The sequence below is a fragment of the Vidua macroura genome, chromosome 3, assembly GCF_024509145.1.
Source record: "Vidua macroura isolate BioBank_ID:100142 chromosome 3, ASM2450914v1, whole genome shotgun sequence".
NCBI lineage: Eukaryota > Metazoa > Chordata > Aves > Passeriformes > Viduidae > Vidua > Vidua macroura.
The window spans coordinates 11,265,891-11,291,587 of record NC_071573.1 but is presented as its reverse complement, the minus strand read 5'-3'; the positions used below and the strand labels follow the sequence as shown (position 1 = coordinate 11,291,587).

At 42.9% G+C, this 25,697-nt stretch overlaps 1 protein-coding gene across 6 annotated transcripts in view; it reads left to right on the top strand.

Moving 5' to 3' along the window:
- Positions 1-25,697, top strand: part of PACRG (parkin coregulated) — a 246,540-nt gene that overhangs the window by 212,551 nt on the left and 8,292 nt on the right. For 4 of the 6 annotated variants that reach the window (XM_053972981.1, XM_053972983.1, XM_053972980.1 and 1 more), the window contains one exon: positions 2,043-2,248. In XM_053972981.1, the coding sequence (XP_053828956.1) occupies positions 2,043-2,197 (155 nt within the window). In that variant the 3' untranslated portion in view covers positions 2,198-2,248. Of the gene's footprint in view, positions 1-2,042; positions 2,249-21,925; positions 22,017-25,697 lie in introns of those variants that run through there. The other 2 variants (XM_053972978.1, XM_053972977.1) reach the window with 1 other exon arrangement.

The window sequence follows — 25,697 nt, the reverse complement described above, 5'->3', positions numbered from 1 at the left end:
GGTAGCTTTTAATCAAGCATCTAAGACATAATTTTTTGTACAGACTATGTTCTATAATAAAGATTGTAACATGCAATTCTGGAAAATACCTCTGCTACCAGCATTATCATGGCTTCTCATTGGCCTCCCCCTGACTTCCTTAGAAATGTATCACCATTACTTCCAGACAGCTGATTTTTTTTTACTACTTCTTTGAAAGAATGATGAAGGCTGTGTAAGCTCATTAGCAGAGCATGTGTGTAGGCTTAAAATTACAGATAATAGACATATGGTTGGAAAGTCAGTAATTCCTTTATGTATTTGCCAAGACTTAGGTCAAGGTTCAGGGTTTCCTTTGCTCAAACTGGTGAAATCAGAAATACCTCCAGGTGTTCTGGGGAAGGCTTGCACTGCACATGCAAGACAGGTGATGAGGCACAGTTATCTCAGTTGCCTTCTGCAAGAGCAAGCCATGTTTATTCTAAAATGCACCCAGTTGTGATGTGCTTTTCTTTTTGCACTATTTTTCTATAAGTCAATCCTTTTTCTAATAGTTCTTGGTGTTTTCTATGCACTCTCATAATCTGTTATTCATAACATTACAGTAAATTCATTGTAATAAATTTTGATGTCACAACCCTGGCTTTTCATGTCAGTGAGATTAACAGTTAATGTATTGGAAAATATTTGTGTGCTTAAAAGTAATCATCATAAAAAATAAATTACCTCCTTCCCACTCAAGAAGCACAGTACTCGTATGTCACGTCACTATTTGTAAAACAATTTCATAAAAAGTGAAGTGACATAAATGTGTGTAAGTAGTCAGATATTTTACAGAAAAATTCATCAAAAGGATGATTTTTGCCCAGGTTCACCAGCTGTTTCTGCATGATCATGATTCTTCAGTTTTTGCTGGTAACAAAGCCACAAGCTTTAAATCCAGATCTTTGGGCTTAGATCTAGGAGAGGATAAGAGGATTAGTGCAGTTGTACATCTACATGGCATCAGCCTGGGGATCTAGAAGCAACAGTGAGGGCAAAATCTACCCTTGCCTTTGTGTTTGCCCTGTTTCAAATGTGAAAGGCCAGCTCTGACGGAGAAGCTGCACTGTCTTGACAAATGGGTCTTTCTCTGGCTGAGTGAGAGTGCCACTGATTGTTTGAGATGTTAACATGGGCACATTGTCACCACTGCCCAGAGTGAGGCCCCTGGCTGCTTGCATGTGGACTTATCCTACAGCAGTGTGACAGCTCCCCACTACACCAAACCTGGTCTGAGTACATTTTGCTCCTTCCAAATTATTTTATACGTGTCTTGGAATATGCATTCAGATACTTTTTCAGATACTTTTCAAACTATTGTTTTAAAACCAAATTTAAAATATTTTCCTCCTTTAAATCTCTCAGCAACTTTGTAGGTGAAGTTATTTCTTATTGTTCTTATTTTGTTGTCACAGTTATTCACACTGATTTTTAAAGAATTATGGTCTGTGTGTATGAGCGTGTGTCACCCTTGCTAGTCCATGTTAGAGAAAGCAGCACTAAATGTTGCTGTATCTGGGGACTGGAATAATTTGTCCTTTGCACTGACTTAATTTTACACATTTTCAGGAAGCTGAAATTGAATGATGTTATACTCCATGTTATACTCCAAAAATCTCTTTTAGCCATCTTCCCTCTATCAGGAAAAACATAAGTGTGTGACTATGATGACTAATGTGGAGCAATCCCAAACTAATGCCTATTTGAGATTTCAAACCATAACAAGTCTAGATGAAGTTATTTTTTTAGAAAAGTGCTTATGCATCTGGCAGTAGAATTTTGTCTCAAATAAGCAGTGTTAAAGAAGTAATGTTTTTAGAGATAGACTGTGAAAGAGAGAATCCATATTCATATTATATAAGAATGTATTTATTTTGATTATTTTCATTTTCATTTATTTTCATTGCAATTGACCAGCAATTACAATTTTCTATGTCGTTATTTTGAAGTGTAAGAAAAAATTCAATATGACTATTTCCTTTTTCTTTTTCTTTTTTTTTTTTTTTTCTTTTATTAACCAGTTAATTTAGGTGATGGGATAGAATACAGCCAGCAGAAGCGTGAAAATGTTGGAGTTCTCATCCAAGAGACACTGGAACTCTTTGAACGCTACGGTGGAGAAAATGCTTATATAAACATTAAATACATGATCCCCACTTATTGGTCGTGCATGTAAACAGAATTATATTAAATGGGATGATTCCATCTGTGCTCCAAAAAAACTGTATCTGACTCTGTATGGCATCTTGTTAATCATGCTTTATCTTCTCTACAGCTGCTAAAATAGTGGCTTCTGGGGCATTGGAGTGTTAGCACTATTGTGAACAAGGTTTTCCAATACATAAATAGTGTCTGTTCCTTTGATTACAATGGTGTACTGTGCTTGTTTGTTCCCTGAAAGAATCACTCCTTTATAACAGAGCTGACTCGAACAGGAATCTGAGTTAAACCTTCACTTGTGTAGACAATAAAACTATAATTTTCATACGCGATTCAGCAATCGCTGTTCTGTGTCCGCTTGCCCTGAGGGTGATGTCAGAGGCTGTAACAAGAAGAGTTTATGCTGACTGCTTAATAGGTGTTTGTCATGGAAGAGAAACACCAGTTCAGCAATGCCTCTCTGGCAGCTGTGCCGAATAATGTGCACTGACATACAATAAAACTGTTGAATGTATATACCAATTGCAGCAGGAAAATTTATATTTTCCATTATAAGGCACTGTTGTTAAATTAATCCAGGTTTCTTACACACTCCTGTTCTCAGCTTCCAGGTGTTTACTCATGGAACTTGGATTGCTTCTTGGTGAACATAAGGCACAAGTACAGTTTTGAAGAAAAGAAGCCCAAAAAAAAAACTTGAATAAATCAGACAGAAGATACAGCATACATAAAGTATCAACCCCTAGCGACACTGTTAATCTGGATAAACAGAGAATATACACGTACATTTTTAAAGGGCACTTGGTATTCTTGTAACTTCAAGGTTGCTATTGCTTTTCTGTTGTTATTATTATGGTGTGTATGTGTGCAAGCAATATAACTATTGTTATAGGAATCCCTTACAAATTCCTACTCAGTTAGTTTCTCCCTGTGTACCCATAACACAGAACTGATATAGTCATGAATTTAAGCAAAGCTATTGAGATTGACTTTATTGCTTTTTAAGCATTTCTATGGAATAAACCTACCAAAAAAAAAAAAATAAAAAAATAAAACCAGTCTTAAAATTCTCAAAGACAACCATTTAAAATTATTGAGTCAGCTCAAAACAAACCAGAGATATTATCTTTGCCTAAAAGCATGAGATTTTTTAAAATACTTTGAAAGACTTGGGCTCATCTAGTTTTTATTCTGTTTTCTGGAGGTCTTCAAATGTATGCAAGTTGCACTTTCAAGCGTTTCAGTGTAACTGTTAAGAGCCTGAAATGCACTCTTTGGTGTTAGACACATGAGACTTTTTATCCATATCCATATTCACACCTTACAAGGTCTGCCCAGGTGAGAGACACAGCCCCTACTCTGCCCTGCTCTCTTGGATGCTTGCTGGAATTATGGGGAGCACCTTTTCACCTGCTGGAACTTTGAGCCATATCTGTCATTAGATTGACATTAGAACTTCTGTGGCATCTTCAGCCTGAGGATTTTCTTTTACTTTCTTCTCTTTCCTGTAAATGAAAAAAAAAATTAAGAAGATTTTTACTCTTCCCACCTCTTTGAGAAGCTGCACCTTCAAGTGATGCCACCAGCCACAAGCACTCACCAGCCCCTGGTTTAGGCACGGCTGCTGAAGGTATGCCTTTTTCCCAGGCCCCAGAGGCATTTCTTTTCTGTTTGGTTTTTATGGGTTTTTTTGTTTGTTTGTTTTTCCTGAGCTTTGTTTTACACAATTTTTCCAGGGCTACCCTCAAGTCCCTAGAGTTGAGACAAGGTCTATCCTGAGTCCAACATACACCTGTGATGGGTAAGTACATCCAAGACTCAGCCTCATGTCTAGGGTATCGACAAATCTTTCACCTTCTGGGCAGAAAGAGAGGTGAAGCCTGGCTGTAGGCCCATGCCTCTGGAAACTCCAGAGCTTTGTCTTCAAACCTTGCAGCACAGAGGCTAGCTGGATAATGCAGGGGGGCACAGGCCACATCTCCTCTTCCAAAAACGCCTTTCTACACAGTCACCCTGGCAGGATCCACACAGCCTTCGCTTACAGCTTCTCTCCATTTGCCTTGCATTGTCCCTGGCACCAATGAGCCATACTTTTTCATTGACTGACATCTATGGATTTGGTAACTGTGGCATTGCAGGTTTCCCATGAGTACAGACTGTGCTGGAAAACTGCAGCTCAGAGGGAGCTGAGTTATTCAGCTCGGAAATAAACCAAGCCCTTCATAGAAGGAGAATTCCCAGGCCACCTTTCACTTCTAAGCTATTTGTATTCTTTCCTTAACAGAAAGTCCAGTACTGCTCTTTGCCTGAGATCAAAAAGCTCCTCAATAGCTGGCTTCAGTTCCCCTGATGCTGGGCTCCAGCCACAGAGCCACTTGCAGAAGGGACTGTGCAGGAAAGGGCTCTCGCCCTGGGTTTTCCCCATCCCATCACCCCTCTGCATTCCCAACACCTCTGCCGGGGATGAGAAGTTTCTGGCTCCTCACCAGCCTTTGTAATTCTTTTCCCCAGCCTCCTCTTTTTGCATCCCCTCCCCTTCAGCTCAAGGACAAGACTGCTGACTGTCAAAGAGACACCGTGGAAAATGGGTACTTTGTGAAGCTGCAGACTTGCCTGGGCCTGATGCCCTCAGCCTTGTAGTCTTTCTTGAAGATTTCTTTCACAAGACATAGGTTCAACAAGGGGTGGCCTTTTGGCAAACCATAAGGGCAATTGAGGTCATGCATATTCACATCAGGAAAAATAAGTTTTATAGAAAAGTGCTTTTATTTGCATGTTCAAGATGAGAACATTAGCCTCCATCAATACTATTCCTATGTCTGGTCCGTTGATTTAAAAGTACACATTCTCCCATAACCTTATTATTTCTAGGATCTGGACTGATAAAAAGAAGCATGATAAACCCCACAGGTTGGTAATTTAAAAACACTAAGAATAAAACTATTTTAAGATGTAATTTTACTAAGTCGAACTGTAGGCTTTCCAACCTTGACAATGTCCCTTTAAGCATGATCAGCAGCATATTTATAGGCAATTACTGCACAGCTCAGAGCACTTTATAAAGCACAAGATCAAGGACTCAGGTACTTAAGCATACAAGTAATAGTATGTCATTCAATACACTGCTTAGCTGTCTTATTATGCTGAAAAAAAAAATATGGTTAAGAAATTGTAACTGCCTCTCATTTGACCAGATCATGCAATTGTGGTCACTGATGTTTGGGGCAAGCCAATCAACAATTTTTAATTGTAATCAATTAAAAGGTACTCTGGGCCAGGTGTTTCAAAGGGTATAAATTAAGTGCCAAGGCATTAAACCTAATTTGGCTTAAGGGAAGTGGTGTGCTTTGTGCCTTACTCTGGGGTCTTCTGCTGCTTTCTAACTCTCCCATGCTGGTAAGGTAAGGAGCACCAGTGAATGAATGTGTGGGAAGTTAAGTTGTAAGTGCTGGTTTTCTGAAACTACCTGTTTGAAATATCTCCCGTTTATCTTAATAATTGTCTTAGGTTGGCTGGCAACTCTTTAGCTTGAAGAAGAAAAAAGCATGTGGTAACATTAGGGGGAAAAATGGCTACCTTTGTCATGCATGATAATGAAAACAAGCATACAATAAAATATTTTTGATGATTCCTTCTCAAAGCTGTGTAAGGGAGCTCTGTAACAGGTGTCAGAGTTGAGGGAACTCTGGCACTTTGTAAATGCTGGCAAATGCTGCAGAGCAGTCATGGTACAAGATATTGATCCACTGAACACTTTGAGTTGTCCATGTGAAGGTGAGCAGGGGCAGGGGTGGCTGGGGCTGCCCCTGGGCTGCTGCAGAGGGGCAGAGCCTGGCAGAGGACGGAGCAAGACGCTGCCAGCACTGGTGGCAGGGAGCCGGAGCCAGGCTTCTCACTGGTAGCTTTCCAGTGTTTCAAAGAGATGGAGCTGCCAAAAAAGTTTGAAAAGAGCCTCCCAGGAGTCAAATACAAAAGGGCTGTGGGAAGTTGTAAGTGGGAGGGAAGGTATGGGACCCTAGCTGGGAGGGTGTTTGCATGTGGGGTGCAGGGAGGTGTAGCTGCAGCCAAGCAGGGCAAAAATAAGATGTTAGAGCAGACACTATGTGCTTTCCTAATCCTGTCTGGAGACCCTCTGACTTCCAGAAGAGCATTCTCCAGTCTGAGGGGCTCTGCAGGCAGTGGGGCACATCACATTTTTCCACTCATCTGTAACATCCTGTGTTTTCTGCCTTAAATAAAAGCAGTGATGTTTGTGGGAACTCCATATAAAGCCTGTCTGCTTGCAACCTCTCAGAGCTGCTTTGTGCCTCCTGGAGACCGGGAAAGGAAGGTTTATGCCCTGGCAGGACAAGAAGTTCCCTGCACTGGCCCCATAATCCTTCCGGCATGTGAGGGGAGGGAAGGGGAGTGTGTGTGGTGGGGCATATCTTAGCTGTTCTTGTTCTTGCCTAGTAAATCCAGCCTGGGTATGGCTGTGGGGCTCCTTGCTGGGAGCTCTCCCCTCCTTGGACAGTGCATGGTGGCTTCTGGTGAGGTGGGTGGAAGCCTATTTGAGCAGAGACAGCAAACTGCAGCCTCAGGGAGGAAAAAGTATGTTTCTTGCAGAGTCGGGAGTCAGCTTTGTGCTTCATGCCCCATTTGTGATGCCACAAATCAACAAATACTTTATTTTTTTACTAATGTCACTCAGGAGGGACTTGAGCAGCTCTTGCAAACCCCAGCTCACAACCCCCTGTGCTCTTGCTGTGTGCAGCAGGACAGGGTCACTGTGCTCAGGAGTGGGTGACACTGCTTCCCTCTCTGGGCTTTCCCATTAGCAGCAGAAGCACCTAATCCTGGCCACCCTGCTATGGCACTTTCCAACCAGGAATGTGCCCTGAGTCCCCTTCCTCAAGGGAGAGAGGTTTTTTTTGGTTTTTTTTTTTTTTTTTTTTTTTTTTTTTTTGTTTGTTTGTTTTTTGTTTTTTTTTTTTTTGTCCAACAGAGCCCCTCACATAGAGCAAAAGCCTTAAGCTACAGAAGAATGGGCACCTTCAGGGAAGAGAAAGCTGAGGGCACAGCATGTTGGCAAGGCTGTCACCAGGGACATTTTTGGGACCATGCTCTCTCTGCTGCTGCTGGTACCCATGCACAAGAGCCTTCTGCATTTGCTATGGTCTGATGACCCTGGCTGCTGGGGGTGTGAGGTGCGAGGGGATGAAAAGGGAACTAATCCTAGTGCTTTCCAAATACTGAAAGAAGTTAAATCCGAGCCTCCTTGCTCTGCCTTGGTCAAGGTGGATTAATGCATAGAGGTAATAGGAAGAAAGGGAGCACCTAAACAGAGCACCATAGTGTTGGATCTTGTATGACATACCCTTAGTTTATTAAATGGTCTCAGCATTCCTGCATCAGCCCAATGCTTTTGGAAAAAAAACAAAAATCAGAGGTTAAAGTTGTTGGAGGGCAGAATGGGATCAGCTGTACACCAGCCTGCTGATGTAACTTGCTCTGCAGCAGTGGGAACATGTTGCTTGCATTATGTGCTGCTTCTGTAGCCATGTGATGCACAACTTGGTAGAAATTAATTTAGCCTGCCAAACTTCATGTGACTGCAGGTAAGTGGATGGATGCTTTTGGTAGCATACCCCTCTGCAAGAAGTGTTGCAGCCACTGCAGCCCTGTGACTGCCACAGGGTTGTTCTGATCTTGCATGAAATCACATTGCTCTCTGATATGGACATAGAGATCAAAGAAACCCTGTGCACAAACTCCTCAAAACACAAAAGATTAAAAGAAATCTCAAGGAGGTCTCCACATCACAAATACAGCCTGTCAACAACATGTATAGCAATGTTGGATGATGAAGCCCACTGGGTATAGGCAGGAAACATTAATGTCTGACATAAAGCATCTACCTCATGTTGCACATTATTGCATTAATCAGGGTGCCTGGCTTTGAATGTGTGGTCCATCCAGTTTTGTATCAAATTTCAATTTCTGTTTTCTGGGTGTAATTCCTAAGCCCTTCCCTAAGGAGCAATTACCAAAAAGCAGCTTGGCTTACCTCTCACCCTAGAAGCAGGGAATGATATCCCAGCATCTGGCCATCTCCATCTTGTGCATTAGTCTCATTACTTCATTTTCATGTGTTTTTGCTTCCCGCTTCTCCTGGGTCCCTGTGGTGCTGTGCTGAGCTGGAAGAGATGCTGAGGGATCTGTGTGGGTAGGGGGAAAACTGATGAGAAGAGACCAGGAGTGAGCAGCTATTCCGGCAAAGGCTTTTCCTTGACAGTTTATAATTTGGAAAATGTGAGATTTGGGGAACTTGCATCTCTTTCTCCCAATACATTGCAGCATTATGGAGGAAGGGAATGGAGGAGGCCTTATTGCAGTGATATTTTGCTTCAGCTACTGCCCAGGGAGCAGCTCTGTGGTGGGAAACATTAGCTCTGCTGCAGGTGGGTGACAGGAATGAGAGCAAATGGTGGGAAGCTCTTGGCTTCCCACCATTTGCTCTCATTGTGAGCACTTAGAGGCAGCATTTGTTGAACTTTTGGGGCCTCTGCAGCTGCACATCATCACCCCTGCCTCTCTGGGCCACCATTTGCTCCCCAGCTACAACCTGGGCTCTTTCTGAGAAAGACTGAGAGTTTTCTGGATTTTCTTTGGCAGAGCCTCCCTAGGCTCTGCTCCTGAGGAGCAGACAGGTGCCACACTGCTGCAACATGAGGCAGCCTGAGGCTTCTCCCCTCACTTCCTATGTGACTTCCAAGGAGCTGCTGATGCTGCTGGGAGGGCAGCACACATTCAACAGCCATCTTCTCCTCCAGGCACTGCCATCTCTGCCCCAGTGTACTCATGACAACATCTTGCTTTGCTGGATGGGATGTTGTCACCATCAAAGCTAGGGTATCACCAGGCATGATGGAGCTGAGCTTTGCTCCTCCTAGCCAGTGGCACAACCTGCTGAGCCTCTTTTCCCTTTTCCTGCATGGGCTGTTGGTGGTGTTTTCCCAGGCTGGAGCAAGCCTCTTCCCCAGCACATGCTGAGCCAGAAACTCTGAGGTGGGTGGTCTGCAGTTCCCTACCTCTTTGGAAAGCATTTAAATATTTCCAGGGATAAGGGGTGGGGGAAGAATAGACTCTAGCAGAAATAGTACTTTAAACCACTACTGTGAGCCCGAAGATAAACCCCCGGTCTCTTTCAAAATTCTCTTAGTACAGAGAGGGGAAATACCTGCAAGATCTCATTCAGCCCCACATTTCACAGTGTGAATTATTCTTCAGCTATTAACTGGAAGAACTTCATGCCTAACAGTTTTTTTACTAATACTGAATCATCTATGTCTCTTACAAAGGAAGAAATTGCTACTCCACTGCCTCAAGAATCAAAGTAAAGGGAACATCTGCTCTAAACTTCTTGCATCTGATTATTGCTTGCTATGCATTATTACTTACACTAGTAATGTGACTAAATTAAAGCTTTCTTCTCTTGTGTTTGCTTTTATGCATTTCTTTGGTATAAAATGTGTGGCTTGCTTCAAATCAACCTACAGCTAAAACTATGTCCGCATAGAGCTGAGCCCACATGTACTTAGATGCAATTAAGGGCACAATTGGAGCATTCTGAAAGATTGCCTTTAAAAGGCCTTTTGTTCGCTCCCCCATAGGGACTGGGTGTTATAAGCATGTTAAAATGCAAGAGTAAGGGGAAAAAAAACCCTCTGTGAAGAATTCTGTAGAGGCACAGCTATGTTTTCTGTAGCTTGGCAGCTGTCTGTATTCAAAGGCTGGGGAATGATTTGCGTTGTGACGGTGATGATAGTTCTGATAGGAATCCCCCGCAACACAAGAATGTTCCCAATGAAGGAGGAAAAGCCCACCAGAAACATTCCAGGGCTGTGAACCTGCAGGCAGCCAAAGCCAGCATCCGAGCTGCTCTGCACAGACAGCAGCAGCAAATCCAGCTGCTTCTGCTGAAGAAAGAGTTAGCGGTTATTTTTCTTTTCCTGCCTTTCTGAAGTGCACGCAGTCTTACCAATGAGCTTAATTGATTGAAAAAAAATATCTGGAAAATAAAGCTCTTGAACTTGTGTGCCTAGAAACCTACCAGCATCACGTGCATAGCAAAGGCCACGCATCTCACAAAATACCACAACATTTCACAAAGGAGGTTTAAGAGCTCCAGTTGAATAAAGCTTTCTCTGTGAAATATTGTTATGGATCTACAAAGCAGTTAAACCCTCCTTGGGAAAAAAAAAAGTGTACATCTCTCACAGTGCAGTGGCAGCAGTGTAACTACCACTGAGGCCTCATTAATAAGGTTTTTCTTCTTTATTAGTCATAGGAAAAAAATAAATCCTCATCAAAGAAAAGAATTTAAGTTAGTAAATTCTGACCATTTGCTTTTAAATTCTACATATGTGTGCATGTATAGATATAGATATATAAAAATCTGTGGAATAGTGTTCCGGCCTTCTTTAAGGAATGGCTTCTTTTACTTAAATCCAGTAATGAAAATAATAGGGCCTAAATTGACTTGATAAGACTGTTTTCTATCAATAATTTTTCTACTGCCATAGTGCAGGATTGATTTTTGTGGTCTGTGTTACAGCAGCTTTTAATTATAAGACAGCCTTGATACCACATGAAGTACGAAAAATGGGCAGTTGCAAACTCTGCAGTGTTTTTTCATACATATTATAATGGTGGATTTTTTCTTTCCAAAGGAAGAAAAATAATATTCCTGTTTTCCGTGGGGTTTTTAAAAATATTTCACTCATTGAGCATTTTTTTAGCTTCTCGAGAAGGTGGTTGCATTGCCTTTGTTCAACAGCTTGCCTTCAAACCCACGAATATTTCCAGCTCTTTATTACTATTGTGCAGGATTGCATTGTATTTTCATGTCTCCCATATTGCTATAATTATGTTTGGGGAATGGAGATGGATGGTCTGCTGAGTGTGTGATTGGTTTGTCCACAGCCCTCACTCAGGGCTGTTTTCTATAATTTAATCAATAGAAGGTAGTTGTACAAACAGTAGTTTTTAATTTCCAATTTCAGTTTCAAGTTTCTCATGAAAATTTAATTATTTTTTTTTTTAATATATAAAGCAATTTCATTTGCTTTGCCTTAGAAATTTTGTGGCAATTGTTTCCCACTCCCTCCTGTGAAATGATGGCACTGACTCCTGGGCTGCATGGTCCATGCAGACACATGCATCTGCCATCTTGAAGGCGTGGGGCAGATACTCTTCCCTCATAAACATTCCAAAATAAACCTTGAAGGACAGATGCTGCCCCTGAGGTGCAGAAATGTCTGCAAACTCGGCTGAGAGTAGGGTGAAACAAGCTATGTGCTGGTCCCAGCTTGGAGCTGGGCTTATGAACCAAGGATGGGAGATGACCTCAAAGCTGTGGCCTCCAAGGAGGTCAGTGAAAGGACCTTTCCCAGTGCCATAGGGTGTGTTTAGTTGCCACCTTAGCCAGCTGTGTGTGGCCCTGGTGGTGGTCAGGCACCTGCAGAGCCCAGCCCTGCAGCACTCACCAGCCTGCTCCTGGCAGAAGCAGATGCTCGCTGTGCCCAGTGTGCACTGAGCTGCCAAAGCCTCTGCACATCTGCTTCCTTCCTGCCACAGCAGATGCTTGCTACAGCCGGGAAAAGCAGCTGGTAATTGGCATCAGCCAGGCTTGGTGGCTGGGAGGAGGAGGACGAAGCAGCAGCAGGGCAAGGGGTTGAACACAGTGATATTTTTTTACAAGGGAGATGCCCGTGCTGCTTCTTTGCATTAGTTTTGCTCCAGGCAAGCACAGGAATAATGTGTGTGCTGCAAATATAGGGAGACCAGGAAAGAGCCGTGGCTGCTTGCTTCTAATGCTCGGCAAAGGGCCACTCTCTCTTAATCCTCAGTGGATGTGGTGGAGCATTATGGTGGGCAGGGCAAGCCACCACAAGCTCTCTTCCTGAGGGGTTGCTGGCTCCCCAGGGTCAGCCAGCTGAAACCCAAAGTGCTGCCGTGCAGTCGAAAGTGCTGCTATTTCTGCTTTTAGCTGAGCAAACTGCAGTCACACAGAAAATGTGTGCTGGAGCAGAGGGTGCAACCCAGTCGCTTGCTCTAACAACTGCTGATGCCATTCTGGTGCTAGACCTCCTTGCCTCGGTCTCAGGGAGAGGGAAATGCGGAAGCAGGACCGTGTGACTGCTCTGGTTTCAGTTCAGCATGGACAGAACTGGCTGTAGCTGCACAGAGCCACAGTTACTGCTAGGTATTGCCCATTTTAGCCTTCAGATTGGCTTTAATGAAGTCAAAGGGACTATTCACAAGAAAAGGAAGAGCAGGAAGCTGGCTCCTGAGCTTACCTTAGACTTAATGTTGTTGCTGTGCAGGGGGTTGTGTGGGGTTTTTCTCAGTATGTTTTTTCTTCTCCCCCAAGTGGTGCTTTAGAAGGACCATATTTGCATGTAACCATATTTTTGTGTTATAGCTGTGGGTTCTTTTCAATTGTATTCTCTGTGTCACTTTGGTTCATGCAATTTTAATCTGTTTTACTCATTAGCTCTTAACCTGCAATTTTCTATTTAAATTACTTTCTACAGAAAATGTCAGGAAGCTGGGAAGCTCTGTCTCTTACATGATGTTGTGATTTGATAAAAAAGTAGTGTGCACCTTTCTTTAAACACTGGCTAAGGTTAAAATCTGTGATTCTTATCTATTTGTTTAAGAACTTACACAAAATTGCTGCTATCAGACAATAATAAGAATCATGAAAACTCTATGAAAGGAATTTCTTTTTATTGTGAACTTTACACCTCTTCACTTATTTCAGTAAATGCCCAATAAAAGTGCAATAAATCCAATACTGTAAATGCACATGGAGAGGGTTTGTACTTCAGGCTTTGCAGCTGCCTGGCTTTCCTGCTGCATGCAGTACCCAGCCTCCTGTGGTGCCAAGGGCTGCCTTTTGGGACCTTCCCAACACAGGCTTGGAAAAAACCCACCTTGCGTGCAGCACATGCTGCCCACTTGATGCTATGCTTGAAAGAGGGAGGAAAATACCATAATCAGAAAAACCAGCTGTGGCTGATGCCCAAAGGCATGTGGGAAGGGAGTAGGGCAGGGACTGCACCCCTGGGAGGGACAGGGGAGGAAGGGAGTGAGGGCTGTGCTGCCTTGCCCAGAGGAAGTGGCTGAGAGCTTTGGTGTGTGGGGCTGTGGTAAGTACCACAGGTAAACTCACAGATAAATGTAGAATTTGTGAAAGAAATTAAGTTGGAGGGGAAATGGGACCAAACTTTGTCAACAGCTGCTTGTACTGAAATAGGTAATAACCTTTAAACTTGAATTTAACAGGAAAAAAATAAACTGTATTTTTATGCCTTGCTCATTTTCCCCTAAATAGTAAAAATGGGAAGGGGAAAAACTCCAAACAAGCCAACACATGAACTGAGGTTGAACCAAGCTGAAAATAACTCTCCTGTGAGACTGACTGTCTTACTGACAGTAAGACCTTGCATCTGTGATATCCCCTTTAGTGAGGGGAAAGAAGTGATTGCAGAGGCAGGGAGATGGTAGGAACCACCTCAGCAGCCCCTGCTTATTCAAGAGCAATTTGTGTCAATACCTTCCCAACTGGCACAACTGCTTCTGCCAAAATTTCCTGGGTACAGAGACACCTTTCCCTCCAGTCCCAGCTGGAAGAGTAGACTCTTCTGGACAAGATTAATAGGTCAACCCACAAATTTTAAATCTCATACAGGCACCCAAATGTGACTGCTTGCAGGCTTTGCTAGTTGAGCTGAGAGTGAGTGTGAGGCAGGGTGGGATGTACTGGAGAGATCTGTCCTTTGGATGTGGACATCCTCTGGCAAGCTAATGAGAGCTCAGCCTACAGTGCCATAAGATTTGCCCTTATAGCCAGAGACTGAGTCCAAGGCTGTTTGCTGAAATTTTTGTCTCTGTCTTCTCTTCTGGAAAAATGAAACCTACCTCTTAAAGTCAAAAGGCAGAGTGCACTTCTTTTTCTCATCCTCTCTTGTGTTCTCCACTGCCTCACTCACCCTGATTTATAGCTGTGTACTGGAGAGCAAAATCAGCCTTCCTAGCTGGTAATATTATTTTTTTTTTTTAGCTCAGTTCTATGTTTGTTTAAATTTTGTTCATATTCTCCTTGATCCCAATGATGACCTACTGCTGCTGGTCAAGTCAGTAATTGCAGCAGCATTTTGGACAGCAGAGAAGCAGCAGTATGTGCTGCTGAAAAGGTGGCTGGTACATAGACTCTGTATGTTGGGCTTTGTCCCTCCATCTAATGGCCTGTTTGGTCTCCAGGTGGAAAGTTCTCCTGTGGAAAACGTCATTGTGCCAAAAGAGAATTATACAGCTGTTGTTTCAAGGGATGGATCCAAGCTGACCTGCAGCTGGGCAAAAATGTCTCAACAAATTATGCCTCGATGAATGGTCTCCCTGCCAGGCCACCAAGAGGCAGCAGAAATTAACTGTTCTCTCAGCCAGTGCTTCTTTAGATCTGGCCACCTGGTCCCAGCCTGTCTCCTCCTCTTCTCTCTGCGATTTTTAGCTCAGCACAGCAGGACATGCTCAGAAATCCCTCTGGGCAGGGACAGAGCCCTCTACAAGCAGGAGAAATGGAGCTGAGATCCTCAGAAATTAAGTTTTGCAGGCAACATGAGCATAGGAAGAAGTGCTCAACATCAAAGAGCTGATGGAGTGAGCGGAGGAAGGTGAATAAACCTAACAAGAAAAGGAGCAAATGTTCTAGAAGACCTGTAGTGTATGGGAGGCAAAAGGCAATGGAGAAAGAAGGTCAAGGCAGGGAAGACTGGTGGTGGGGAAGGAGGAGTAAAAGGAGTAAGATGCAAATTAACTAAAGAGCAAAGAAAAATACATATCTCTGTAGTAGGTGGACATGGGTGACTGAGGAGGAGAAAAAACTCCTGTGCTTTCATTGCTGTAATGGGAGGATGTGGCTGCTAGATCTGCTCAAACAATACTTGGGAGCTGCCCACATGCTTCTCCAGGAGGCACTGACCCTGAGTATGCACTGTGGGACACCACAGTGCTGAAAAGACACTAAGTGCTTGCAATTGTGATACATGACAAATAGACACTTATTCCCGTATAGTAAAGAGAATACTGCTTAAATATTTAATTGTGTTTCAGTTTACAGTAGTTTACCAGTGTTGAAGCATCCAAAATATGCTCACAAAATATCAGCATTTTAAAGCTATAAATTATTCTGGTTGATTTTCTTTTTTCCCCCTCTAGACAAAAGCAATCATTTGACAACAGGCTCCCTCAAACAATGCAGCCCATGATTGTCTCATTACAAACATCTTCTCTCACATGATATTCTCCCACATGTTGAACCAAACTACTGAGAACATAGTAATTGATCATTCATAGATGCAGACTGGTAGCTAATAGCATCCTCACTTACCTTCTCCACACTGAGCACATTTTAAATAAATTCAGGGTGTATGCATGCGGAAAACTCAATTGCAGCTGCATCGGAGATGAACCAAAAATGGAAGCATTCAGAAGTGCTAGTGAAAAATCCAAATAATGACCCATAGTAGATGTCAGCCTGAGAGGATAACACATGCCCTGCAATTACCTTAAAGGGACTCTGTCTGTGTGGTGTGTAAGTACATGTAATTCTGTTCAAGTAGATGTACCATATAACTGGGTGCTGAAGCCAGGCAAGGAAGCTTCTCCCAGTGTGGCCCCATGATCTGTGTGATGCTTCCTTTTCTAAACACAGCTGGCCTTCAACCTCCATTGTATTACTGGTAAAATAAGCCAATGCAGCTACTGGATAGGATGAGTATGGTGGAAAGACAGATGAAGGTGGATGTGCCACTGTTTATCTACTGAGGTTGTCAAAGCTTCCAGGGCCCACCTCTACAGGGAAATATTTCAAAAGGTGATGTTTTAAAAGTATTTTAAAAAACCAAACAGGTAAAAAAAAAGTCTATTTATACCTTGTGGACACCTTAGGGTGTGCTGGATGCTTCAAGTCACTGACATTTTGGAAACTAGCCCTTTGAATTTGTCATGCAGGACCTGTGATTGCTGTTTTGTGTGGGACAGCAGCATGTACATGGTGCTGGTGTGTTACATGTGCACAGCCCCAGGTGGCCAGGCAAAACAGGAGAGCTATTACAAGCACTGCAGTGCATGGAAATGGCAATTTTATGGATAATACTATGTGGTGATTTATTAAAAGCTGTGATTCTCCAGCAGCTTTTATTGTATCATCATAAACCAGCACTCCTGTACAGTGCATTAAGCTGGGTAATTCTGTTGATTCTTCACCAGGACTGACAAAACTATATGTAAGATTGCATAGGGTGGGCTGGTGAGCTGAAAGTGCCATCACTCTAAATGGATCATCAAGAGAGGAGAAAAAGCCACATGGTCAGCACAGGGCAAGGGAACCCACTACAGAAGGGTAAATCCCACTGTTTGCTACACTAGTCAGTGCCAGTGGCTTGCAGGCCTGGAGTGACTCTATTTCGACACCAGTGACAATAATGGCAGAACTTGTCTCTCGGGGTTTAACCATTAGGGCAGGTAATCGAGCTTATTGGTCCCTTCCCCTGCTAACTTGCTGCAAGGCATTTGGGTTGTAGCTTGACCTCTTTATGCTCTAATTTTCCCTTCAATAGCATTTGAACATTAGATGTTTTGCTGAGGTGCTGTGATGCTCTATTAAATGAGTGAACACGCATCAGACCCAGTGGGAATGGAGTGTGCAGCATTATTAGGATGTATACAACTCTGTGTTTTCAGAAATGTTTATATTCCACCTCTTAAATATCTTTTGCAAATGGAACTTGCAAAAAAGCAGGGCAAGCACTGCTAACACAGCTTTGCCACACACTGTCAAATGCTTATAAACTCTATTTATAGCTACAGTTAAAGATTCAGACATGCAAGCGCTCCATTAAAAGACCACATTAATGAGCCCTTAGAGAAAATATCTCACAAAGCCTTTTGAGCTTGTAACTGCTCAGTTGTTCAGGGCTTCTTGCTTGTTAACATTCATAAAATATAAATACTGTATACTAAACACCAGCACTTTGTGGATCACAATGACTTATCTCCCCAGCAGCACTGCAAGGTGCGAGGGGAGATGCGGCAGCGGCACCACTGGGGTGGCCGAGCTCCGCCGCAGGCTGCCAGGCTGCACAGGTCACTCCCCCCCCACCTTATCTGGGGCCTGCCTTTGCTCTGCACAGCTGACTGGCAGATTGACTCGCAGGTCAGTATCTGTGAGTATAATTTCAGAGGGAACAATCAAACCTATTAGCTGAGAGTGGCAGAGCTGGGCCTCCTCGCAGCCGCTGCTCCAGAGCGTAGTGAGTATTTGGAGCAAAATCTAATAGATAAAAATCACTGGAGATTTTTTCTTTTTTCCTTTGACATAAGCTAGCTGATGAGAAGTGTCGTTTGAAAGACAAAAAAGTTGCTATATTTGATTTGTCATTATTTCCCCATTGTCCCTTCCTGCCTGTGATTATACAGTTCCCATTTTCTCTCCTTTGCTCTCACAGAATTCCATATTTTAGGTTGTGACAGATGCTCTTGTTTAAATGTTTTTGATATATGTTTAATCTGAAACTGTTTTATTAAGTCTGCATTGTGTAAACAAAAATCGCTGGAGCCCATTTAAGAATAATTGTCTGTAACCTTTAATATTGCATTTCCATCCATCCACAAGTCACAAAGCACTTGAGCAGTAGAGAAGGCCATTTCTGTGTTTCTATCTGGCTCTTAGCAAGCTGCAGAAGCTGAGGTAGGGCATGATCAAGTAACTTCTTGGATGCTATTTTCTGGCACATGTTAGCAACCAATCCATGTCCTTGTCTTTGTGATTTTGGTCCTGTAGCCTTTCAAACAGAAGGTGCTCTCCTGGAAGAAATAATTCTGCTCACAAAATGAAAAATAAGGACAGCAGGCTTTAAAAAGCTTCAGGGCAGTTCTTACTGTTCAAATGTGTCATTGATTTCAATAGTGCATAAGCAGGCTTGTTAAGCAGGATCTTAAGTGCTTAGCTTTATTTTATGGTGGTGAGTACCTGATTGTTCAAAATATTAGCATCTTATTGTAACAGCAAACTGGCTCATACCATAAACTGCCCAGTGCTGAGACTGCTGCGCCATTACTGAGTACCTGATAAAACAGGGTGGTTTGTAATCAATTGGTGATGTAGGAGGGCAGGGCTGTGACACTTCCTGCTGCTCTCCTCATTAATTTCCCTTTATCTGCCTCAGTCTGTCTGTTGACAGAGCATTGCTGTCTGTCCCATGTCCTGTGCACAGACTTCTGCTGAGTTCCTCCCCCTGAGCCCCACTACATTTCTGTCCATCTGTGGCTGAGACTCATATTGGCTGTGCAAAAAAAAAAAAAAATCCTGTGGCCCAAGGGGTGAATTGCTGTACTGGGAGATCTGGGTGGACCAACAGAGTCAGTACATCAGCCACTCAGATGGACATCTCCATGTCAGGCAAATCTTTTCTTGACTCCACTGACCATGCTGACTGACCTCCACTATCTAAAAGGGGAGTGTGATCAGATCCCCACTTCTCATGGTCCTGTTCAAACATGTGACAAATCCTTGTGGTGTGGAACAACTTTAACAGCAAAGTTCAAAATTCAGTCCAGGGCACCTGTCTCATGCGTTGTCCCATGTGTTGTTAGACAAATCCTTTGTGGAGCTCTGGGTGAGAAAGCCACCAGGAACAGGCTGTGCCCTGACTTCAGAGTTTTGCTCAGCAAGCAGAGCCTGCAGCCCTGACCCTTATCACCTGCAGGCATAGCCAGGGTCAGCTTCTCTTTAGTGCCATTTTGGCAGAGATAACATGCTTCAGGGAGCAAGCAGGAGAGCAAAGGCTGGGGAAAGGGTGGAGGGTTGTGAGGGGCATTGGTTTTGTAACCCACCATCATTTTGTATCTGGCTCTGCAGAAGTGGCCCTTTGGGGTTTCAGCAGGGGAAGTATGAGGGTCTGCAGTTTTTACAGACTTCCAGGAACAGCTGGCAATGGAGCAGGGGACTTGGGGCTTACAACAGTGACTGCCTCTCACATCCTCTGGAGACTGAACATTCAAGAGGTTCATCTCTTCACCTTTTGCATCTGTGTAGGAAGCAAATTCCCACCACTGGGGAATTAAATACTTTAAACCACTACAAAGCAGATGGGTCATATCTGTGTTCTCCATGCTCTCAGTGGGAAAACAAAGCAAGCTGAATAACCCTTGCTATCAGAGTCCAGGCAGTGATGCTGGCTGCAGGCTGGCCTGGGCTTTAGCTGTGTTAAGTACATATATGTTAAGCCTCTGTGTGAAAGCAAAAGGGAAAATGAGAGGGAATTATGTGGGCAAGTGGAATGAACAAATGCGTGTTGGTGGAGGCAGGACTTGTGTGTGGGACAAAGGGGCTGGAAAGCGTTAAAAAATTGAAAGCTTCTCAGAGGAAAGCAGCTGGGCTTCTGAGAACAGAAGAAAGTAATAACTTACAGAATTAAGAAAATGGTTTTTGTTTTCAGCTGAATTAGAGTAAACCACTTAAGTTCATTCACAAATACAAATCTTGACTTCTGTATCCTGGTTTTGATCTCCATAAATATAAATAATAGCACTTTCATTACTCACTAGGTGGTGTGAAAACAAGTTCATTCACTTCTGGGAAGCATTTGTGCTATATGGGAAGTATAGCAAAGACTATGAATATACAGCTAAAGCTGTGGGCTGGCATTGAGGCACTTGGCATCTCCCCAGATATGCCATGTATCATGCAAAAGAGCCAAGAGAGGAGGGTACGAAAACACAGGCCAGACTTAATGAGTTCTGAAATCAGGAACATGTGACTCCCTAAAATTAGAAGTGCAAAAGCTTTGAACTCTCAGAAAACACTGAGAGTTCTCCACACTTCTCAGAACACTGAGAGGGGCATATGTTTTCTAAAAAAAACCAGCAAAAGGCAATGAAGAGGTAGGATGCAGTGGGAAGATACTCAAAGATATAGTCCATGGAAATCAAGAAATCTGTATGCCATTGAGAAATAGTTCTACTTGAAGTAGGGATGACCACTGTGATTGACTGGGGGAAACAAAATGAGAAATAAAGAGAGAAGAATATGAGACTTATAAATCAGCAGCATCAGTGCTGCAGGAACAGGTAGCAGAGCTGATTGTGATAGAATGCAAGAAAATGATCCAAAAAGCTGAGACAGAAAAATAAGAAGGGAAAAGATGTGAACATGATAAAAGTTTTTATAAATTTGGTATGTGAGAAGCTGCAGGTAAGCTAAGGATACAGCCGTCATCTTCCTGAGCAACAGGGTGGCTGCCTTGACTAAAAGGGGGATACTGCCTGGAAAGTGAATTCTACTTGCACCTCAGTCTTCAGTAGGGAGAGACGTGAAATCTGTCACAGTTTCTAGACATTTTCCAAGGACAGGGAAAAAAATGAATAAAGTTTTTAAAAAATCATTAACTTTAAGGGCTACCAGGGAATCAAACAATTTACTAAACCCAAAAGTGGGTTGTTTACACCCCAGGTTTATCCTAAAAAATAAATGTTAAAGGAAGGAAATAATTCAGGACACTTAAGCTGCCTATGGCAGAGGTACCAGAGGAGTTAGGAGGAGACATTGCTGCATCCCAGACTTTTAGAGGGAAATAATAGAAGAAGTGTCTATCAGCTCCAGGGAGTACTTAAGACAGCTGATTATCATTACTAGACAGATAAAAGTGGACACCAATTCTTTACTTTGTTAAATAAAAGAAGAAAAAATGGGGTTAAGAGGAATAAAAGATTTATTTTAGCATTCTCAGATTTTAAGAATACAAGGTTTCAGTGCTCTATGGGACACCACTGTGTAAGATGGGAGATTTAGGATGGAGTTTCTTGATGCTGGGCTTGATTACCCAATCCAGGTGATAAATATGTAGCAATTATTTAGGGTAGGGGTGGAAAATTGAGTGACATGCTTATATATTGAACTCTGTTAGCACTGCACATCTGTCACTTGGAAGAAAGAAGACAAGGAAGCAAAGACATCAAAGAAAGAGGCATAGGGGAGAGCAAAGTGGAAGAAGGCTTTTGGAAGCAAGGAATGTTTGCACTGGTAGATGGAATTTAACCTGAAAAAATGTCAGACTGGAAAAAAGAAAGTCAAGGTAAAGGTGCCTTAAGGAGATAGCTGGGGCAAGTCAGCATAGCAAAAATATCTGAGGATAGCAGCCAAGTTTCTGTTTGTGTTCCTTTTTAGGGTTCAGGGAATGAAAGAACGAGGCGTGAATGTTGCAACATCTAATTTTTATGTACTTTGATGGAGTTCATAACCTTAATGCTTGCATTTGCAGTGCTTGAGGAGACAGAGCTACCCAGCAATGGGACCCAAAGCTTGTTACACACTTAGCTGGTGATTGCCCTCCAAGAAGTGCTGCAGATCCCCAGTGACACAAGGTGGTTCAGTGGCTCTTTCTGTGCCGTGTTTGCTGTGGAATAGAAGCACAGCTGGAGCCAGGCTACAGCTTCCAGCTGACTTGTTGCAACCTCCTGTCATGAAAGTGATCAGAGCATGTGGCTGGGACATGGGGACATTAAGTTCAAAGCTTGCCCTCCCTCCCTGGAGGTGTCTCAGCCCACAAATCTCCTCTGTGAAATCTTCTTCAGTTAGGCCTTTTGGATTCCTCCTAAGGAAAGCTTTTCTAATTTTTGTGTTGCAATTGGTCCACAGAGAGAACAAGAGCTGAGCCCAGCAAGACTGTCCTACATGGCCCAGATGCCCTCCTGCTGATGTTCATATTTCAGCATGACATGGAAAGTGGGTAAGATTGAACATGTTCATATTAAAGTTTTGGGTTCCAGCATTCATCTGCAGGAGGAGGGAGGCAGAAGAGGAGTAAGTAAGGGAAAATGGGCAGCCTTAAGGGCATGTAGATCTCTAGAAGAATTTTTGAAGGGAAGAATATTCAGATACATGGAGGTAGGAGAAATTGAAAGAAAATGCTAGATTTCAGCTTACTGCAGTAGATTATGCCAGATTGACTGATATCCTTCTTTGATTAAATTGAATTTTATGTCCTAGGTAAAGGAAATGCTTAGTTCTCCTGCTTAGGAAATGTAGATGTCTGGTGAAACTGGATGACCTGAGAATTAAACAGGGAACTCTGAGACAGAAAATTATTTGGCTGGTGGGGAAATGACAATGGGTAAATTTCAGAGGGGAGGTAATGGAGTGCAGTTAACAGAGGAGTTTCTGAAGAATCATCTTCAGGACCTTGGTACTAAAAAGGAGGTAATGACTTTCTCTGCACCCCCTGTATGAACAGAGAGGAGAGGCTGATACCCCTGAGCCGCCCACAGAATGCTTCTGTGTCGATGGAGGCAGACAGGCAATCCCAGTTAGACACTGCAGGTAGATGCTACAGTGAGGTGGTGTGAGTAGCTTGTTACTGTAAATGATCTGGAGACCAAGGTACAATGTAGATCATGAGATGCCAGCTGCATTCTCATGCCTGTTTTCATAAATCTAGCCCCCCAAAAAATTGGCAAAATCCTTACTAACTCCCAAAGCAAATAAGGGATCCTAACTTCTAACCTAACTGCTCTTGGCTTTTACTTGTCTTCAAAGCAAATATTTTTGTATTTCTGTGTGTAGATAGCAAGAGATGAAGGAATGTAAGAGCTGCTTTTCTATGGCTGCAAAGCCTCCTTGAGCATTAAACTCTTCCACGCTGCCTAGACCTCTAGACCTTTTCAGTAACAACCTTACACTTTCATCAGATGTGGACTGGTCTTGTAGGACATCTTTACCCCTAGTGTGAACCCAGGCAATAGCATGTCATGTAAACGTGAGGCCAGTCCTACACTTAAGTATTACACAAACCTTATTTTGAAATATGGTTTAGTCCTGATGGACTTACATGGACAAAACCAGCCCAAATTTCTTAGTACTGAGGCAATCCTTACCACTGAGGAGCTGGGTTTTGTTAAGACAGCCATGCATCCTCAACTTATAGATAAAATGCATTATAAAACACTGCTCCATACCATCTTCCTTTTTCCCCTTCTTTTTTTTTTGTCTCTTCTCATTAATTTCAATCATGTAATAAGAAAAGCCCAGTTATGCTAATTGGTATGACTCTTCCTCAAGGGCATTGTGAAGCATGAAATAATTCCATTCATTACTGACAATGCAGGGACATGAATTTTCCCTGGAGGATCTGTTTCATCTTGTGATTTGGTGACCATACAGAACGGTGATCGGATTAGGGACATATTGTTTTAAAATTAATTGTTTGTCAGGGAGAAGCTGGAAGATGGTGGGGAAAGAGGAAGCTTAAAACACCAGAGATTGTTTGACTTTGAGGTTCTTGGAGGCTGATGCATCTAATGGGTATTTATCAGGCAAACCCAGCTGCTGAGCCATCATTTGTCCCAGCTCTAATTTTCTTTTTAAAAGGCAGCTGAGCTGGTGTTTGAAACATGCCACAGACAGGCAGAGAGCTAAATTGATGTAAAGCTGGTCAGATTCATTTCTCTTTTTTTATTTTTGGGAGTCAGAATTTCATTTCCCTAAAATGCAGTCAGTGTTTGGGCATGAGCTCCCAAGCTGTCCAAAGATCATTTCGGAAGCAGAGGCACGTTGCTGAGGTATGTCCTCCCCTCTAACAGGTAGCCCATAGCCTGCCAAGCAAACACTGCAATCCTAGAACACAAGCATTGGTGATTCTAGCTGAGAGGAAAAACCAATCTTTTCTTCTTTTATTTTTTCCCCTTTTTGCTGAGCTAGCAAAAAAAGCATCTATTTGTTCTTTTGCTGCATTTGCAACATTTTCATTAGCAAAGGGCTGGGGTTTTTTTGGAAATCAGGCTGCTTTTTTGTGAGGAAGTGAACCTCCTGACACTATGTCATTTCCCTTGTTTCCAAACAGCTTCTTGTCTGAGCACACAGCCTCCACTTAACATCTGGCTGTAAAAGAGCAGGGAACTTTCTGCCAGCCATTCCTCTGCTCTTTCCCTTGCTGTTCTCAGATGGTGTTATCAAATCTTTAGTGCAGCTTTAATTTTGTTTGATTAATGTGCATGCTTTTGGTTATTGTTCCTTCCATGCCCTGGATAGATTTACTGGTCTGGTGACAGCCTTCCTTAGCACTGAAGAGTAGGTCCAAGCCAGCAGTGCCCCACGTTGCATGGGTGTGTTCATTAGCTAAGTGCAAAATACCGACGAGTCAGACACGTATATTGTTCCATCTCTTAGGCAGCCTCTGCTGAGGATTACTCATGAAAAATAATCAGTAAAATACGTTGCAGATGAAGGCTGTGACAGGAGAGATAACCCTGCCATTAAAGGTCCCATAATGCAAGCTCGTCTCCCTCCCTCACAGAAATGGAAACATGGATAAGGTCTTTTAACTCAGTCAATAGAGATCAATGCAAAGGCAATAACTCAAGAAATGGACGCATTAACCAGAGAGGAAGAACCAATATACTCCGATGCTGAACCATGGCTCTGGAATTAGATGTACTGAGGGGATACACACTAGGTTACTAAAAGCAATTGAAATCATAAACAAAAGACTGAAAAAAATAATTACAGGTTTTTATTTTAATCATGTCATATGGTAGAAACTGAGATTTATGAGAGGCATGGGAGTAAATTAGCTTCATGATCAGGAGTGAACAACTTCTTTGCTCTTTGGGTTATCTACAAGCCAGCCATCTGTAACTGAGGATGTGACTGACTCGATGGAAAAGGAGCAACAACAGCCAGGGATCATGAAGTCACCTTCTCCAGGCTACGCTGTGCTGAGAAGAGTGCAGGCTTTCCTGTTGCACATGAGTAAAGGCTGGGAATACATGTTTTGTACTTCTACCCACATGTTTTCAGAAAGAACAACCTCAAACCAAAAAATGACAAAACACTAAAACACTTGCAGGTTTGACAAGCATTTTGGAAAGGTTTGTGCAGTTGGAAGAATTACATAATACCAAGCTAATACGCATGTGAGAGAGCCAAAATCCCCACTGGAAGAACTGTGGAAAAAAACACAAAGGGAGGGGGAAATACCCAGTAAATATGGCATCTGACAAGTGCAGCTGCTGCCACTGTAGGTATCCTGTGCCTACAACAGAACTGCTAAAAATAGTGTTTGATAGGAGTCTAGCCCAGGATTTGAAGTGATGCTGGCTTTACGCAGCTCCCACAGTAATTGCTGGGAATGTCAGTGTTTAGCAATGCTGGAAAAACTCCCAACAGGCCATAATCATGTCTAAATACATTCAGTGTGTGATCTTTGCTGGATTTTACCTTGTCAAAGAATAGACTGAAATCCAAAGTTACCTGGAGTGTGTGTTTGCATTCCTCAGCCTTGCTATCACACCCCACGACTGCTCTTTACACACTTTGCCCATTGCACTGCACTTTCCTGTTGTTTGGGAAGGTGGTGGTGAGCAGGGCAGTGGTGCCAGGATGGACGATGTCCACATGCTCCAGGGACCGTGGG